Raw genomic sequence first — 16,765 nt, 5'->3', positions numbered from 1 at the left:
AATACTGAAGATCTCTCAAAAAGTCACTTGAAAACCTGTGCGTCTATGTACACACACACACACATTGCTAAAGATACTTAAATCCTAGAACGTGGAAATATCAAGCTCGCACTGATCTGGAAGCTTCATTCCTACTGGCTTTCGTAGTGCTGGAAAGTGCCGTGCATGCTGCCAGAGGAGAAAATGGAGCACCAGTCTTACCAAGCTGTGAACCCTGTAAGCTACAATAATGACTGTCCTGGCAAGACATGTCCAGTGGTACGTGGAAGAATTAAATAATACAGGGCCACCAGTCCCCTCTGTGTGCCACTCTTCACGGTAGGTAGAGTGGGGCTTGTTGCTCTCACACTCAATAGGGACACAGTAGGCATGTTTTCTCACCTGTCTGTTTCCTCTTGCCTTTTTTTCAGACGTGCTCTGCCCCAGTGTTCGGGTAGAAGGAGACCGCTTTAAACACACTAATGGAGGATCCAAAGAAATCACAGGTATGAGAGACTCCAACACACAGGATTGCTTTCATGTGCAGCTTGCAGATCTAAGGGTGTCGTCATCGTCCCGTGTCGTCGTGGGTCCCTCCCCCCCCCTGCCAACTCTTCTATCATTCTCATCTGTCACCAATGTCCTGGTGGGATGGTTTGAACTGTGCAGGTGGCAGTAATCCCTCAGCACTGAGGAGCGTCTGTATACAGTTTTCCTTTTGGCAGGTTGGGGCCATCCTAAAAATTTCATGACAATGAGTATAGCAGGCGTCGGTGGATTGGCAAGCAAATGGCAAATTGAGCAGATGAATGAATAAATAGAGGTACTTCAGAGAGAAGGGGGATTGGATCAGCAGCATACACAGATGAGGAGCTCAGCAGGTGGGGAAGCAGGCATGTGACTAAAGGCCTGCAGCAGAGAGAAGCATTCTGAGGCTATGAAAAGACCATCTCCAACAATGCCCGGCAGAAAGAAGGGCCATGGCAGCTTGTGGAGTGTGGGGAGTCGATGGCCCCATTGCTCCGATTGTGTTGCACATTGATTAGTTCTCCTGTGACCACAAGTCCCGCTTAGCACTTGGAGTGAGCGTGTGGACTGTTGGCTTCTCCTCTGCTTTCCTCACCAAGGTCTGTCTCCTGGCTCAGTCTGTCTCCTAGTTCCAGGTCCTTTTCTCCATCTTCCCTCCTCCGTTGTCCACAGGTCCAATTTCTGCTGTGTGTGCATATCTCACCAGCACCTGAGGTCAGGACTAGGCATGGTTCAGACACACCCAGTCCCAGGAAGTGTGTGCCCTGTCAGTGTGCCCCAGTGGACTGCATCAATGCAACATCTGTATCTTTAAGACTGAGGATTTTTCTAGTAGAAGGCCGCTATACCTGTGTGTGTGTTCAACAGGAAGAACATGCAGGGGAGCGGATGCTCCTGGAAGCACCTCCCACCGCGATGGTGCAGAGTCCAGTGCCATGCTCTTTGGCATGGCTTATAGGTCGGCAGCAGACCCTGAGTCCCAGGGTTTCCGTGAAGGATCCAGTGTGGTAGCCTGAAGGCTTCAGGCCTTAGTCACCTTTGCTCCATCTTGCCCATCAAGCAACTCCAGTTAAACTTCTGGGGCTTTTGGAGGAAGCCACAGCAGACAGAGGTATCCATCTCTTCTTGCTGATGGGGCCTGTGAAACGGAGTGGGCACTCAAGGGGTGCAGTCTTTTGTCACAGCTTCTTTGTCCGACTTACAAGATGAAGGTGACTTTTCCTGTTTCCCTTTGAAAACTCAGGTGCTTTGAAGCTGGCGTGTTTGCAGCCGAGCTGCTCTGCCCAGAATGGGAAATCACTGCACAATTTGAATTGGACGTGCCCACTTTGTGCCTCGGTGATTCCCCCCACCCCCCACCCCGTCCCATGATGCTCTCAGACAATCCATTATCCATTTCCACAAAAGGAATGTGCCTGCTCAGTTCTGCACAGGACAGCTCCCTTTGAAGTCCCTTTTCAAAGTCTATTCTTACCTGGTTGCTTTGTCTACATTTGGCTTTGTGAGCCACATGCCTGGGGGAACAGCATCTCCCAAGTAATTCATTATTCAGTGTGTATGCCCATGCTGGGAGTGTTCATGACAGTGGTGACATTGATAGCAGCAGCAGCAGCCACCGCTTGCTGAGAGCCCATGCATTTCTTCATTTAACTAGCACAGCAGGTGAGAGGTACATTGTCATCGTCTCCCCCCCTCCCCACACACACAGGTGGGAAATCTGAGGTTCAGAGGATAGCTGCTCTTCTGGCGTTTTACTCTATCTCAAGAACTCCCATTTGAAGGTATTGCCACTGTCTACGTCCCCTGCAAGCACACGAGCTGTTTGAAGACAGGACCTGTCTCTGTCTTCCCATTCTGTGTTCCTTGGGATATATGGAGTGGTACCTCTGGCATGTAGGAGCTTAAAAGATGTATTTTGAGTGGATGAATGGATAGATGGATGGATGGATGGATAGATGGATGGGTGGAATGAGAGAAAAGAAGCTTAACTTTAGTGTGAAAATATGAAGGAATGGAAGGAGATTGGATGAGTGGCTAAAAGGTAAAAAGATGAATATGCTGAAGAGATGATAAGGGTGAGAGGGAGGAGAGGAGGGAACAGGGCAGAAGACAGGAACAGAAGAATCTAGCGCAGGATCTGTCAATCAGTTGAGTCCACAGATTTCTTGTCCTATATATAGGCTAAAGAGTAGTGCAGTTTTGCTTCCTTTCTGTTCTTGCTGAGGGATTCAGAAGATGTGATGTGTGTATACATGCACCCACACGTGCTTGTGTGTGTGTGTATGTGTATGTGTGTTTGTGTGCGCGCACGTGTGCGCGCATGCTGTCTCGTGCCTGTATGTGTGTGCTTATTTTTGTGACTATGCAGACCTTTGAACAGGTGGGCCTAATCTGTCGTAAATGGGCAGGAACCCTCTGATGAGTGCTCTGGGTGCTTGGCCAGTTGTGGGATTCTCTGTTACGCATCTTCTTGCATCCACTCACAGCCAGTGAAGTCCTGGCACCTTCTCTGCCCCTCTGGGGCTCCCAGGAGATGAGTCTTACTTAGTGCAGGACGGGGGTACGGGGGACATCTACACACACAGGCATCTGCTGTGTGTGCATAGATACTCTGCTTTCTCTGCAATGTGATTTAATAGGTATGGGGCTTGAGAAAGTGTCCCAGCTACATTGCAGCTGAAGAGGGAGTTATAGATTATCCAGCTTGTCAATTTCATCATAATTGAGACATTAGAGAAGCTTTCTTTGTTCTGAAAAATAAATGCAGCTCTGAAAGACCTTACCTTCAGGCAGTCCCTTAAATATCTGTCACTTTTTAGGGCTCATTTGGCCTGGGAAAGTGAGGATGAAGATAAGAATAGACAGGAAGTATCGAGACGTATATCTTAGATCAGCCTGCTCCTTGCCAGCCAGGTGGCTACAGATCAAATTCCAGATTTCTCTGAACCTCAGTTTCCCCATGCGGACAACAAGAGATCTGAAGAATGTCTATGACCACCCTCAGTTCTAATACCTTCTCTGCCAGTGCTTGGCCACGAAAAAGTGTCATACAACTTTCCTGAACAGTGGCCCAAGTCTCCCTCTGTGTGGTCAACTGAGTGGTGATGAGGCACTGGTCAGCCTTGGAAAGTTTGCATTCAAGGACTGCTGCTTCCTCTCAGGATGTCTGTCCTCATAGTCACTTTACCACCCCAGAGCTTTCCAGTTTCCTCCCAGCCCTGACTTATTTCAGGTAAATTGGTGCCTGTTAGGTTTCAAACCTGGGACAAAAGTCATGTCCTTTCAGGCTCCTTTTCCTTTTTATATAGTTATTTCTTTATTTTATTTTTTTTCATTCAGTCCCTGGTTCTATCCCAGGTTTCAGCCTCAAATAAGTGGAAAAAAAAGAAATAAAAAGGAAAGGAAACATGACTGCTCCTAGATGTGATGGAGGAGGTTTATTATAGATATGCAGGAGAGCCTAGCCAGAAGCAAGGACCTCTGGGAGAGTCCGGATTGTACATGAGCTGTGCCATGTGAGGAGATGGCAGGGGAAGGGGAGAGGGGAGAGAGGGGAACCAGGTGCAGCAACCAGGAGGTCCAAAGGTCCAGAGAGAGCCAAGGGTAACCAAAATATCCGGATTATATAGGGAAGAGAATCCCAGCCTACTGGGCTGGAGAGTTTAAGGTAGGGGGCTGGGGATGCAAGCCCTAGGGCTCTGTCACTGAGGGATGCTGGGAGAATCTGGAGGCCTGGTCCGCTTTGATATGTTAAGTAGACACCTCAGCTATTTGTCTCCGGTTTGAAACCTAACAGTACCATTTGTTATCACAATGCTTTGTTATCACTAGCTGAATGCTTGCTGTTTGAAGTTTTTGAATGAAATGGGCCCAGTTAAAAAAAAAAAATAGTCGATTCGTGGATAAAAAGGGAAAAATGTATTCCACACTGCCTAGGCCATCGCAGGAAAAGCAGAGAGATATGATGGGGTGGGGGTGGGGGTGCTTTTCCATGGTTTTAAGGGAGCAGGTACCTGGGAGGAGGGGAGCCTGTAACCTGGAGGGGGCAGGACTTTGAAGTGTATAACAGGTGCTTGTGAGTAGGGATTGAAGGAGTTTAGATGCTAGCATAGACCTTGATGTGCTAATAGGCACCACAGGCATATGTTAATGGAAGGACCAGAGGTCCCTTTCGCCAGAGATAAGGAGAATAGTTTTTCTCTAGTCCCTGAGGGGCATGCTGGGTACTTCTGCCCATAGATAAATTCAGATTATAGTCACTAGGACAGCCAGTTCCTACTACAAGCAGACTGGGGAGTGCATCACCCCCTGGCCACTCCAAATGCAGAAGAGCTTATCTCCCTCAGTTGCATGCCCCTAGCTCCCCTGCAGCTCAAGGATTTTTTTAGGGACTCCCCAGGACTCCTTGCTAGGGGAGGTGGCTGCTCTGTGCTCTGTCTTGGTCATTTCTTAGAGCCTGGTCCTACCTAGTCAGGGTGATAGTGGTGGTACTGTTTCTGAGGTTTGTGAACTCTAAGAGTACACAATGCCACAGATTATCCTCCTTAGACTCCAGAGAGAGCTGTTGGTATCCTCTTGAGTGATTACTGGGCTCCAGCTACCTTCAAGAACCTTATGACACTATCAGATTGAAATATCTCAGACCAATAAGATATTGTCCCCCTCTTTTTATAGTTAAGGAAACAGGCTCAACAGAGTTAGATCGCTTCCTCAGAGTCTTTGTGGGCAGAGAGTGTAATGATGTGGCGGGCGGGAGGCCCTGGCTGGCCAGACCAAGGTGCTGGGCAGATGCAGTGGGTGTCAGGCTGCAGCGCGTGAACAGTGTCACTCACACCCCAGGCACTGCATCCATGTGGAAATGAGTTTATTATAATGGAAAGACGGAGAGAAAGAAAAGAGGGGAGAGAGGGGGTGAGGTATACACCTGAAGGGCGAGAAGGATAGAAGAGAGAGAACAAAAAGGGGGAGGAGTTTTCTTCTTAAAGGGAACATAGGATGGCATTAGGAGGACACTTGGAGGGTCCCCAAGGGGTGGGTCAGAATACTAACAGAGGGTGCTTTGGCTTCATTAAACATAGTAAATGCCTGTAGCAATCATTCCCTTAACTTGGTGCACAGGGGAGTGATTCATTCTACCCTGTCAGCTTGTCTCTCCAGCTGTGCTCACTGAGCTAAGGACTCCTTTGCTGCATGTACCCTGGACATTCGAATTCACTCTTACACAGGAAGTGCACTGGAAGGCAAGCTACACCATGATAAATATTGTTATAACCATCCTGAATAGTTATTGTAGTTGGAGTTTTCTCAAGTCCTGCCTGGCTCACGGTCAGGACAAATCTCTCTTACCCGCCAGTCCCGCAGCCGCTTAGACCCAACCAAGTAAACACACAGAGACTTATATTGCTTACAAATTGTATGGCTGCAGCAGGCTTCTTGTTATCTAGTTCTTATATCTTAAATTAACCCATATCTATTAGTCTATAAGTTGCCCCGTGGCTTGTGGCTTACTGGTATCTTAACATGTTGCTTCTCATGGCAGAGGCTTTTATTCAAAGCTTATTAGGAGATAGGGAGTGCTCACACTGTCACCCAGGGCTAAGGGTTATGCAGAGCATCTAGTATATAAGCAGCATTTGGTGTGGTCTTCCATACTTCTTCAGTTAAAGCTCAAAGTGAGGCGTACAGAGTCATGGGCTCCCACGTCCAGATTCCATCACACTGTCAGCCTCTAGAACAGGTGTTGCTCTCTGGAGGCTTGGTGGGCCTAGGCTGCAGGGCTTTCCAACTCTCCATATTGGCCAAGGCATTCTAGGTAGAGCATCTTACTGTGGAAGGATGCACTTCAGATGGTAGAGAGGATTGCTACTGAATGGTGCACACTCAGGGTCTTGTGTCATGATTGTAACAGACTCATCTGCTGGGCATCAAGGCATCCTCACTGTCCTCTGTGCAGCAACCAGAGACCTCTGCTGGTCATAAAATGTGCCAGATTCCCATAAATATTTGTCTGAGAAGAATTAATCTTCCATCTCCATGCTCACTACTCCCCCAGTTTAAAGCCCTCGGCTGTGACTATTCTTTTACTTTGTGCTGACAATGGCCCTCAGTAATCTTTTAAGAGAAATCAAAGCAAGCTGAAGTACTCACCGTTTACTAATGCAAATACTGCAAAGGCAGTTAGTTTATGTCTCTCTCATGTTTCTCTCTTTAAAATCATGAGATTCCAAAGCCACAGCCAGCAATCCCAGCAAGATCCAAGGGAAAGGCAGCAGTGTGACTGCAGAAAGGAAAGCCTTAAGTTGTGGATGGTCCTTAAGCAGCAGTTCTCATGACCTCTTTGGCAAACCTCCATCTCCAAAAGTATTTACATTACGATTCACAACAGTAGCAAAATTACAGTTAAGAAAGAGCAGTGAAAATAATTTTATGGTTGGGCTCACCACGACACGGAGGAACTGTATTAAAGGGTCACAGCATTAAGAAGGTTGAGAACCCATGTCCTAAAGGATCTGCATGCACATTTGCGCTTCTGGAACACAGAAGTCCCCACAGCAATGGAAACCAAAACACCTTCATTTGTCTTGTTGTACTTAACCACGATCCAGGATGCTCTTGGTTCTCACATTCCAGTGTGTGTGTGGGGGAGTGTCTGCATTCCCCAGTGCCTTATCCTGGCATTGGACTTGAGGCTCAGCTCCTCTTGTCTTCCCAATATGTGTTCTTATATCTAAGTTCCCACCCCTTGAGGCAGAGTGGGTGGGCTGCCTTTGAAAAGAATGAGCTAGCTGTTTGTGGTTGATTTGAAAGAAAATGACCCCCAAAGGGAGTAGCACTATTAGGAGGTGTGGCTTTGTTAGAGTAGATCTGGCCTTGGTGGAGGAAGTGTGTCACTGTGGAGGTGGGCTTTGAGGTCTCATATATGCTCAAGCCATACTCAGTGTCTCAGACAACTTCCTGTTGCCTGAAAATCAAGATGTAAGAACTCTCAGCTTCTTCTCTAGCACAGTGCCTACCTGTGTGCTACTTTGCTTCCTGTCATGATGATAATGGACTAAACCTCTGAACTGTATGAGCCAACACAATTAAATGTTTTCCTTGACAAGAGTTGCTGTGGTCATGATGTCTCTTCCCAGCAATAGAAACCCTAACTAAGACACTGTTCATGTCTCATACTCTTCCTCTGCTAAACTCACTCCCAACTCTTCTGTTTGCACAGGTTTTGACCTGATGGATTTGTTCAGTGTGAAGGAAATCTTGGGGAAGAGAGAAAATGGAGCACAGAGTTCCTATGTACGGATGGGTTCCTTCCCTGTGGTGCAGAGAACTGAGTGAGTGGTCCTTTCTCCTTTCAGAACATCTGCATGCTCTGGGGAGCAGGGTGCAGCCTGCCACAGCTGCTCACTCAGCACTGAGCTGAGCTGTAACACACTTGGTAGAATGCCTGGTGAAGTTTACACTCAGGTGATGCAACTTAGCTGCTGATCTGGGAAGTTCAGCTCATTCTTTGCAGTTCCATGCTCATTGCACTAATGATTCTCTTCATTTTGTGCTCATCTTTTCATTTGACATTAACCATCCATTTATGGATGCAGTTTTCTTTCAGCTCATTAAAGAACAACCATTTTATGTTTATCGCCGCATATCACCTCCTATGGACCAGCCATGGCCACACCTAGCAAATGTCTATCTCCTAGAATCATGTAATGTTTTTGGTCAGCGAAGATCCAGTTCCCATGTTGTTGACTGGGTGCCTTGTTTATACATTACCAAATGTCTCTTTTTTCTTCTGTTTCCACCTGCGATGAGTATCCCTGCTTTGTGATGTTGAGAAGCTAGGCTACACATATTTGTCCAGTGTCTGATCCCGCTGTATCTCCAGTGAAGGGCTAAACATGATCCCACAATGAGTGCTCTATGCTCACCAGAGATAGGCAGAGGGTTTGAAAACTAGGATGCTCCTGCATCATGAGATCCCTCCTCCATCTTGTAACTCTTTAATTGCCTTTATGGTTTCTTAAACTCAGAGGCCATAAATGGCAGACTGGCATTTGGAATCACCTTCAGTGTCTCATGGTTTGACCCAAGCCTCCTTTGTTGACTTCTGTGTGTTTAGAGAATTCTAGGTACCTCCTCATACTGCCAGACCTTTGCTGTGTCCCTTTCTCTAGCCTGGGTACCTGCTCTGCTCCTCCTTCGAGTATAGTTCAACTGCCGGGCTTTAGCTGCTGCTCTTGGGGAACCTCCACCCTAAGACAGACCTTCCCTTCCTCTATTCTCCTCATAGCACACTCCTGCATTGATTGAGCATGGTGAATTTGCGTCCAGTGAATCAAACTATGCAGTTGGTCCTTTGCAAACTGTCTTTGCTGCTTCGTTAGAAACTTTGTGAGAGACCTAAGTCTTGGTCTCTTCCAGAGTCCATCACTGAGCTAACCACTGCCTATAGCAGGGGATTGGTGGCTCTCTCTTGACAGCATAAATTAGACCACAGTGAGAGAAGTCAGATTTCAGCTACCCATGGTGAGCCATGAACACAGACTGGAACACAGCATTGAGTTCACTCAGCATCCTCCGAGAGCCAGCTCTGCATTAGACTGTAGCATCATCTCACCCATGGCTCCAAACCTGCATTCCCTGAGAGTAAAGGAGAATGAGGCACGTGACTCCTCCCTGAGCTCCATCTTTTCACCTGTGGAACAGAGACTGTACTCTGACCTCCTAGGTACTGAGCATCTTCTGCAATGGTGCACAGATGCTTGGGGTGATGTGAATCACCTGGTCCCAGGCTCTTTTTAGGGAAATGCAAAGATAGGCTCCAGTCTCCACTCTTACTTCATGCCTTCTTATGAATTCACCAGCAACACTACTCAGAAACAAAAAAGCATCGTATGTAATTTAACCATAGAGGAAAAGCCAATAAAGAACAAAAGGGAGAGTGTTACACAAATGTGGCAGATGCCTCACAGAGGACCCTTCCCATTGCCAGAGATGTCTTGTTCTCCTGGGACACCTGTCAATCAGCAGAACATCTTTAAGCTCTTGCTCTAGAGAACAGAGGACTGGGCACAACTTCTGGGTGATGAGTTTAGCCTCTGTGACACTGGCAGTTTCCTGAGTAGGGATTACTGTGTGTGTTCCATTTCGTACAGCATAGCTTTGCAACTCAGACATCTCAAGAAAGGATAGTTTCCCTTCCCTTTCTAGTCCTTTGAAATGTATTCATCCTTATACATACATGATTTAATTTGCAAGTTAATTTTATTCATAATGCAAAAAGATGTCGCTTTCAACATTACTCATTTCTTGAACACGTCAAGGGCATTTTTACACCTCTTCCTTCATTTGCTTCTCACTATAATAACATGAGGTGAGCAGGGCAGGCATTACTCTCATTTATCTGGTACAACATCTGAGACTCTAAGGAAGGCAGTCACTTGTTAAAATCGCACAGATAACAGGAAACAGAAGCTGGCCTCCTGTCAGGTACTTGAAGTCCAAAGCCTTGTCCTTTGCGCTGTAATTTCATACCTGCTATATTATTTATGGAAAGAATTGTTCATTGGATTTCCTACCCTTGCCTTGATTAAACTGATTCCTCCACCCCAGACTATATATGTGTGTAGGTATGTATATGTGCATTGCTCTGTCTCTGTCTCTCTCTCTCTCTCTGTGTATGTGTGTGTTAATACACACACACACACATATACACACACACACATACACACATACAATCTTTTGTTTGGATGCACACACTTGCATATGTCTGTTGAGATAATTCAAAATAATAAGAGTAAAGTGTGTTTAGAAAGAAAACAATAGACAGATTTATGAATGAAATGAACAAAAAAGTAAAAGTGTCTTAGGTGGTGGCATCCTGTCTTTTTTCTACATGCTTGGTGGTTAAAGGACTTCCTAACTCCCGAGGGAAGCCTATGTGCTGAAGGTGACAGGCTCTTTGCCTCCTGTTTCTATATGATCCTCGGTGATGTTGTTGACCAGAGAGATGATATTGAACAACTGGGTCACCTCTCAGCCTGGATCTGTCAGAGGAGAATCAGTGAGGACCAGTCTAAGCTCAGGAGTTCTGTAGCTACATGAAGAATCCCTGAGGATCTGTAAATCTAAGAACCAGGAACCCAGACGCCTTCCCACTTCCCTTTCTGGATGTCTGGCCAGACAGCCTCCATCTCCTCCAGCAGCAAAATCCATGCTATGTGTGTTCCCAGAGGCAGTCTTCCGCCCCCAGGGTAGACTTTGGCTCCTTCCTGGCCAAATTCTACAGAAGGAAAGAACAGTTGGCTGGTGGTTAAGAGAAAAACTATGGAGAGACCAGACCCTCTGGATGTGAACTCTGTCTGCTAAATCTCCTTGAGTTAACCCCAAAGAGTCGAGGGGTCCTGACCAACAATGTGAAGATCAAAAATAATCCTTCACAAGTTCTTTCCAGGGTGGAATGAAATGAAGACTCAGTGTCCTCCTTATATTAAGTTTCTCAAAGTACTCATTTTAAAATCAACTCTTAGATTATTGTATTAAGACCATGTGTGTAATTTATTGAAGAAACCTTATAAAAATAGGCTGAACTTTGTTTTGATAGTATGGATATCCTAGGTAAAACACAGGTATTCACCAGGGGAAGTCGGCAAGATCTGGTGGTGTCTAGAGGCACCATTGTTTTCACAACTGGGGTAGGAGGAATGTCACTGCTGTCCAGAGGGAGTGGCGGTTTGTGGTGTGGTGTCCTCCATGGCAATGGGAGGTTACCCTCTCAATGTCCTCTGAGAAAACTAGCCTGGCCTGGGGAAAGAGAGGATTTTGCATAAAGACTGCATTTGACAGCTTTCAGGGTTCTTTATTCCTTAGCACCTGTAGGAAGTCTGCTGTTCTAGGGGCTTTGTGGTAGAGCTGACGGACAGGGGGCTATCAGACCTTCTCACAGGGATCACCACAAGGAAACTGTGGAGATCTGTGGGGCCAAGACCAGGTGCTTTGAATCTACATTCATTTGAATATGTGGTGGTGAGAGCTGATGAAATGAGCAAGTGTGTAAGTTACTGTTTGCAGAACTCTGTTGGTAGAGAAAGGGAGGGGGGAAGAAAGGAAGAAAATTAGTTTTGCAGGGCTTTACTAAGGCTCAGGAGGAAGTGCAGGTGTCTCTGTCCATGACATGGGTGAAGGTGGAAGGAGGGGTGGTCCAAGGACGCCCTGGGCAGGCACAGAGTGATTGGCTTTTGGGTCTCCATAGTTACTGAATTTCTAAGAGGATGTCCTGTGTCTTAGTGACAATGCTGTATAGTCTACATGGTTCTTAAGTGGCAGAAGCTTCTTGAAGAGCTAGAGGCTTGTTGTCTAAGGTCAGGTCTTCACGGATGGTGTCTTCTCATGGTAATACCATGTGACAGAAATACCAAACACTGAGGGACCTCTCTTACAAGGGCACTGATCTGTCCTGAGGGTTCCACTCTCATGACCACCTAGGCATTAGGATTTTATGAAAATGTACACTGAGACTATAGCTACTTGGTATAGGATCCCTGGTAAAATAAACATGGGAACAGGCTAGGAGAGATGAAGATTGGAAGTCTCCACTGCAACCATTCCTGGGGGCTGGTCACTTAGCACTTATTGACCGACAGTCATTGGGAGGGTGATGAGCCAGTAGATGATGGGCATCCTTGGGGGGTGGGGATTCACACCACCAAGACTCAGTAGCTGAGCAGACATGGAAGCTTCCTCTACTAGCTCCCCACTCTCCTCACTAATCCTTGTACCATATGTCTGTCTCTCTGTTCTCAGGGATGTATTCCCCCAAGGTCTGCCCGATGAGTACGCCTTTGTCACAACCTTCCGGTTCCGGAAAACATCTCGGAAAGAAGACTGGTACATCTGGCAGGTCATCGATCAGTATGGCATCCCACAGGTATGGGTAGTGCTGCCTGTCTCTGGGGCAAGTGCTGTGTCCTGCTCCCAGGAAGTAGTCTTGACTACTGTGGTTTTGGCAAGATGCTCAGTTCTGGGCCTAGACAGAAGCTTGGGGGTCCAGTGCACAGAACCCCAAAGAACCTGTAGGCCCAGCTCCTCTTCCCTCTGTCCTCTGAGGCTTTCTGCCTAAACAGAGAAGTGACCACATGCTCTGTTGTCTTACAGCACCTTCTCCATTGGTGACCTCATAAAGAAGTGGAAGGAACTTGTTCAGGGTCAGGTGGACCTGGCCAAATGTTGTATTGCCTCTCTTCATGGTGTGGGCCATGGGGTAGGATGGCCTGTGAGTCTTAGCTTCCTTAGCTTGAAAGTGGAAAATGAGAATAATTACCAAGGATTGTGGGTGGGAGAGTCAGGTGTTAATGGAATCACATTTGCAAAAGCGTCCAGCAGAGAGAGCCTGATGTGTGGTAGGATCTGTCACGAGTAGATCTCTTGTATAAATGAAGGTTGTCTTTTTAAGTTTTCTCTCATGTGAAGTTACACACACTTGTCTTTACCCACCTCTGGAGTATTGGCTTTCAGTTCGACCATTCCTCAACAGCATGCCACCCTGTGAGGAAGGACAGATGGCAAAGCCAAGGCCATCAACACAGCGTTGTTCTAAAAGGAAAGCAATACCACCCTCCATTCTTGATCCAGTCCCAATATACTTGTTCTTGGTGCTGAAAGGCCTGAGCCTCAAACCTTGTCCTCTCGTTGGAAATGTGCACATGCAGACATTCTCACTTTCAGCTGGGAGAAACTCTCAATATGCGGCTAAAACAGGACAAAAGCTTGCCAAGTAATTGGGCTCTGGCAATCATGGACTGTGGGCCAAGAGACAATCAGCAGCAGCCACTTCTGCCCCCCCCCATCCCCATGGACCACCTCCTTCTAAGCTCTTCTCTTTGATTCTCTCTCTCTTCCTTTACCCCTCTTCTCTTAAAATAAGTAAATGAGATGATACAGTTGAGGTGCTAGGAACCTTGTGAGGAGAAGTGGGCAATGGCCGGGACATTCTGTCACTACTTTCAATCTATTCTAACAGAGTAGAATAGGATTTATTCTAACAGAATAGAATGGGATAGAATAGAGTAGAAGAGTCAAATAAGAATAAGAATTAGAATAGGACAGAGCTGGGTGGCAGTGGCACATGTCTTTAATCCCAGCACTTGGGAGGCAGAGCCAGGCAGATTTCTGTGAGTTTGAGGCCAGCCTGGTCTACAGAGCGAGACCCAGGACAGGCACCAAAACTACACAGAGAAACCCTGTCTCGAAACTCACCCCACCCCACCCCCCAAAAAAAAAGAATAGGACAGACCAAAATAGGATAGGATGAACTCTCCTTGTGGTCATAGGAGGCCTTGACATTGTTCTTCACTGTTCACTGACACAAATCTGCTCGTAGTATAATTCAAATGGCTCACAAGTCTTAATGCACTGAGTCGTCCTCATTATCCTGCCTATAGGTTGGTGCTACCATGCCCATCTCAGGGTAAGAAATAGAAATAGCCACAGAGAGGCTCAGGAATTGACCTGAGTTTGTTTGCATGGGTAGTAAAAGCAGAAGTTGAGATTTGAACCCACACAGTGAAGGCTCCCAAGTCTGTGCTTTTGTTCTACTCCTGTCTGGGTCTTCAGTCCTGTTGAATAGCTCTCCCATAGCATCTGTGGTCCCACTGAGGTGTAAACTCATTTTCAGAGTTAACCATGGAGGGATCCAGTTTCCTATGTGTGGGAGACTGAAAGCATTCACAGGCTTCTGTCGGCTCTGTGTTCCTATCCACCACCACTGTCTGTTAACCATAGATTTGCTTCTTCAGTTTCTCTGGTTTGGCCGGGTGGGACTGGGCACCTGCCATGACATTCTTCTGGGATGAACCCGTAACACCCCCACGTCTGGGTCCTTTCTTTCATGGCATTTGCAGGGCTTTGTGCTCCCTGTCTGCCAGGTCTGCTGTTGCCCTCCTGCTGGAGTAACCAGGGTTCACATAGAGCTGGAAAATGAGCTACTACAATTTGCTGATGCATCTGAGAGATGAAGTGGATTCTGGGAGGTCACCAGCTACTGTTGGTGGTCACAGGACTTAAGCCTGTGACTACCTTGGCTAGCTTTCTTGCTTGCTTGAGACAAACATCATGGGAAAGCCAAGTCTACAGGGAGTTCCGGAGATGGTCAGGGCCAGGACCTGAGATCTGTGAGACTACCTTGAGGAAATGGAGGGCTGTGTTCAATCATGAAACAATCACACTGTATGTGCTGTATTAGACAGAGAGGAGCCCATTGTTTTCGGCTGTTCAGACACCTGTAATATGTATGCAGGTGAGCCAATTAAAAGGAATATGAGGGACCCCTTGGTTGTGTTGAAAGGAGGTTGAGCCAAAAGGAGAACCTAGAAGACAAGGGCTGTGTTTGGAATACTCTGGCCAATTCTCTGCATTGTTCAGGCACCTTTATTTATTCTCAGGGACTCTTGCTTTTCCATTGATTGATTTATTCATTCATTCAGCACCTTTTTCTTTAATGCCACCACGTACCACATGCTCTGGCATTACAGGGATTAACAAAGGAGAAGACCAAGCGTCTGTTTAAAAGGATGGGAAAGTGGACTTTAAGTAAACAGGTGTGCAGGTATGCACAATTACTAAACAAAATAACATCATGTGTTGATCTATAACTGTAAAGGCAAGTAAGTACAAATCAATTAAAATGTCTGGACAAATGAGAAGTCTGTTAGACTCCAAAGGTATATGTGTATTGGTGCGATGATTAATTTTTTGTCAACTTGATGCAAGTTTAGGTCATCTGGGAAGAGGGAAACTCAGCTGAGAAAATACCTCTATAAGATTGACCTTTAGGCCGTTCTTGATGCGTTATTCATCTGGGAGGGTCTTGCCTACTGTGGCCACTGCCACCTCTGGGTCATATAAGAAAGCAAGCTGAGAAAGCCAGGAAGACAGCCAGGAGGTGGCACTCCTCTATGGCCTCTGCTTCAGTTCTTGCCTCCAGATTCCTGTCCTGACTTCTCTTAGTGATGATCTGGGACCTGGGAGTTGTAAGATGAAATAAACCCTTTCTCCAAGTTGCTTTTGGTCATGGTCTTTAGCAGAGCAATAGGAAGCAAACCAGGATTATTAGAAAAGACTTTGGTTTCTGTCTGTGATCTTACCTGTTTAAGGTATTGTATTAAGATTTAGAGTAGAGTCTGGCATAGCCATACTATGTAAATTGCTTACATGTATACTTACTTATTTTACCCTCAGCAAGCTATGATGTTAAGTGCCACTTTTTGGTTTTTTTTTTTTGAGACAGGGTTTTTCTGTGTAGTTTTCGTTCCTGTCCTGGATTTCGATCTGTAGACCAGGCTGGCCTCGAACTCATAGAGATCCTCCTGGCTCTGCCTCCTGAGTGCTGGGATTAAAGGCGTGTGCCACTGCCACCCAGCAGAAGTGCCACTTTTTAATATCATTTTGCAAATGACAGTGCAGAGAGGTTAAATAACCTGAAGTCACAAAGCCTTGAAACTACTTTCTGGTTTGGGTTGATCAGGCAACATCTAACCTGCTGAACTAATAATAATAATAATAATAATAATAATAATAATAATAATAATAATAATCATGATGATGATGATGATGAAGTGGCTGGAGTTAAGAGTGGGGAAGTGGGGCAAGAGGAGTGGGAACCAGCAAAGGGATGCTGATGCAACCCTGGATTAACAACTGCAGGAAGTGGCAGCAGGGGGGCAGGCCTGAGTCAGGACAGATGAAGACTAATCTTAGTTGATGGCCCCTATGTTCATGCACTGCCCAAGACTCCACACAGTCACTGCTGCATTCCTGACACTTGGCTTGCCTGTCCCACACAGCATGTTCAGCGAGCATCCTGGGGGAATGAAGAAGTGAGAGCATGGGTGAGAACATACTATTCATCCACCGGAAGCAAACATAAGTGACCTTTCTTGCAGAGGTGTCCTGTGTGCAGCCACAGATCACTATGAATGTCACCCAGCATAAAATTGTAAATGTACTAAAAATGTTATGAGATTATTTTGTGTGAGGTGTTTTTTTTTTTTTTTTTTTTTTTTTTTTTTTTTTTTTTTTTTTTTTTTTTGCAACTTGATTGTCTGGTTCTTGAGCATGGACTTTGAAGATGTCAATATAGCCCAGAGGAGCCAAAATGTTAGACAACCCTGGGTGCTTTCTCTGTGCTAGGAGATTATGCAAAGGGCTGAGTGTGCATGAGTGACCTAGATAGTCAAGGCCCTCACCAGTTAAGGGTTTTCATTCTCAT

The 16,765-nt window shown here is 46.2% G+C and overlaps 1 protein-coding gene across 1 annotated transcript in view; it reads left to right on the top strand.

Moving 5' to 3' along the window:
• The window catches only part of Col22a1 (collagen type XXII alpha 1 chain), a 258,754-nt gene that overhangs the window by 47,763 nt on the left and 194,226 nt on the right, over positions 1-16,765 (top strand). Inside the window, exons 4-6 of the mRNA XM_076556018.1 lie at positions 411-485; positions 7,724-7,835; positions 12,304-12,427. Of these exons, the coding sequence (XP_076412133.1) occupies positions 411-485; positions 7,724-7,835; positions 12,304-12,427 (311 nt within the window). The remainder of the gene's footprint in view (positions 1-410; positions 486-7,723; positions 7,836-12,303; positions 12,428-16,765) is intronic.

Source organism: Peromyscus maniculatus, chromosome 20, assembly GCF_049852395.1.
Source record: "Peromyscus maniculatus bairdii isolate BWxNUB_F1_BW_parent chromosome 20, HU_Pman_BW_mat_3.1, whole genome shotgun sequence".
NCBI classification, from domain to species: domain Eukaryota; kingdom Metazoa; phylum Chordata; class Mammalia; order Rodentia; family Cricetidae; genus Peromyscus; species Peromyscus maniculatus.
The sequence above is the reverse complement of the archived record's forward strand: the minus strand, read 5'-3'. Positions and strand labels throughout refer to the sequence as shown.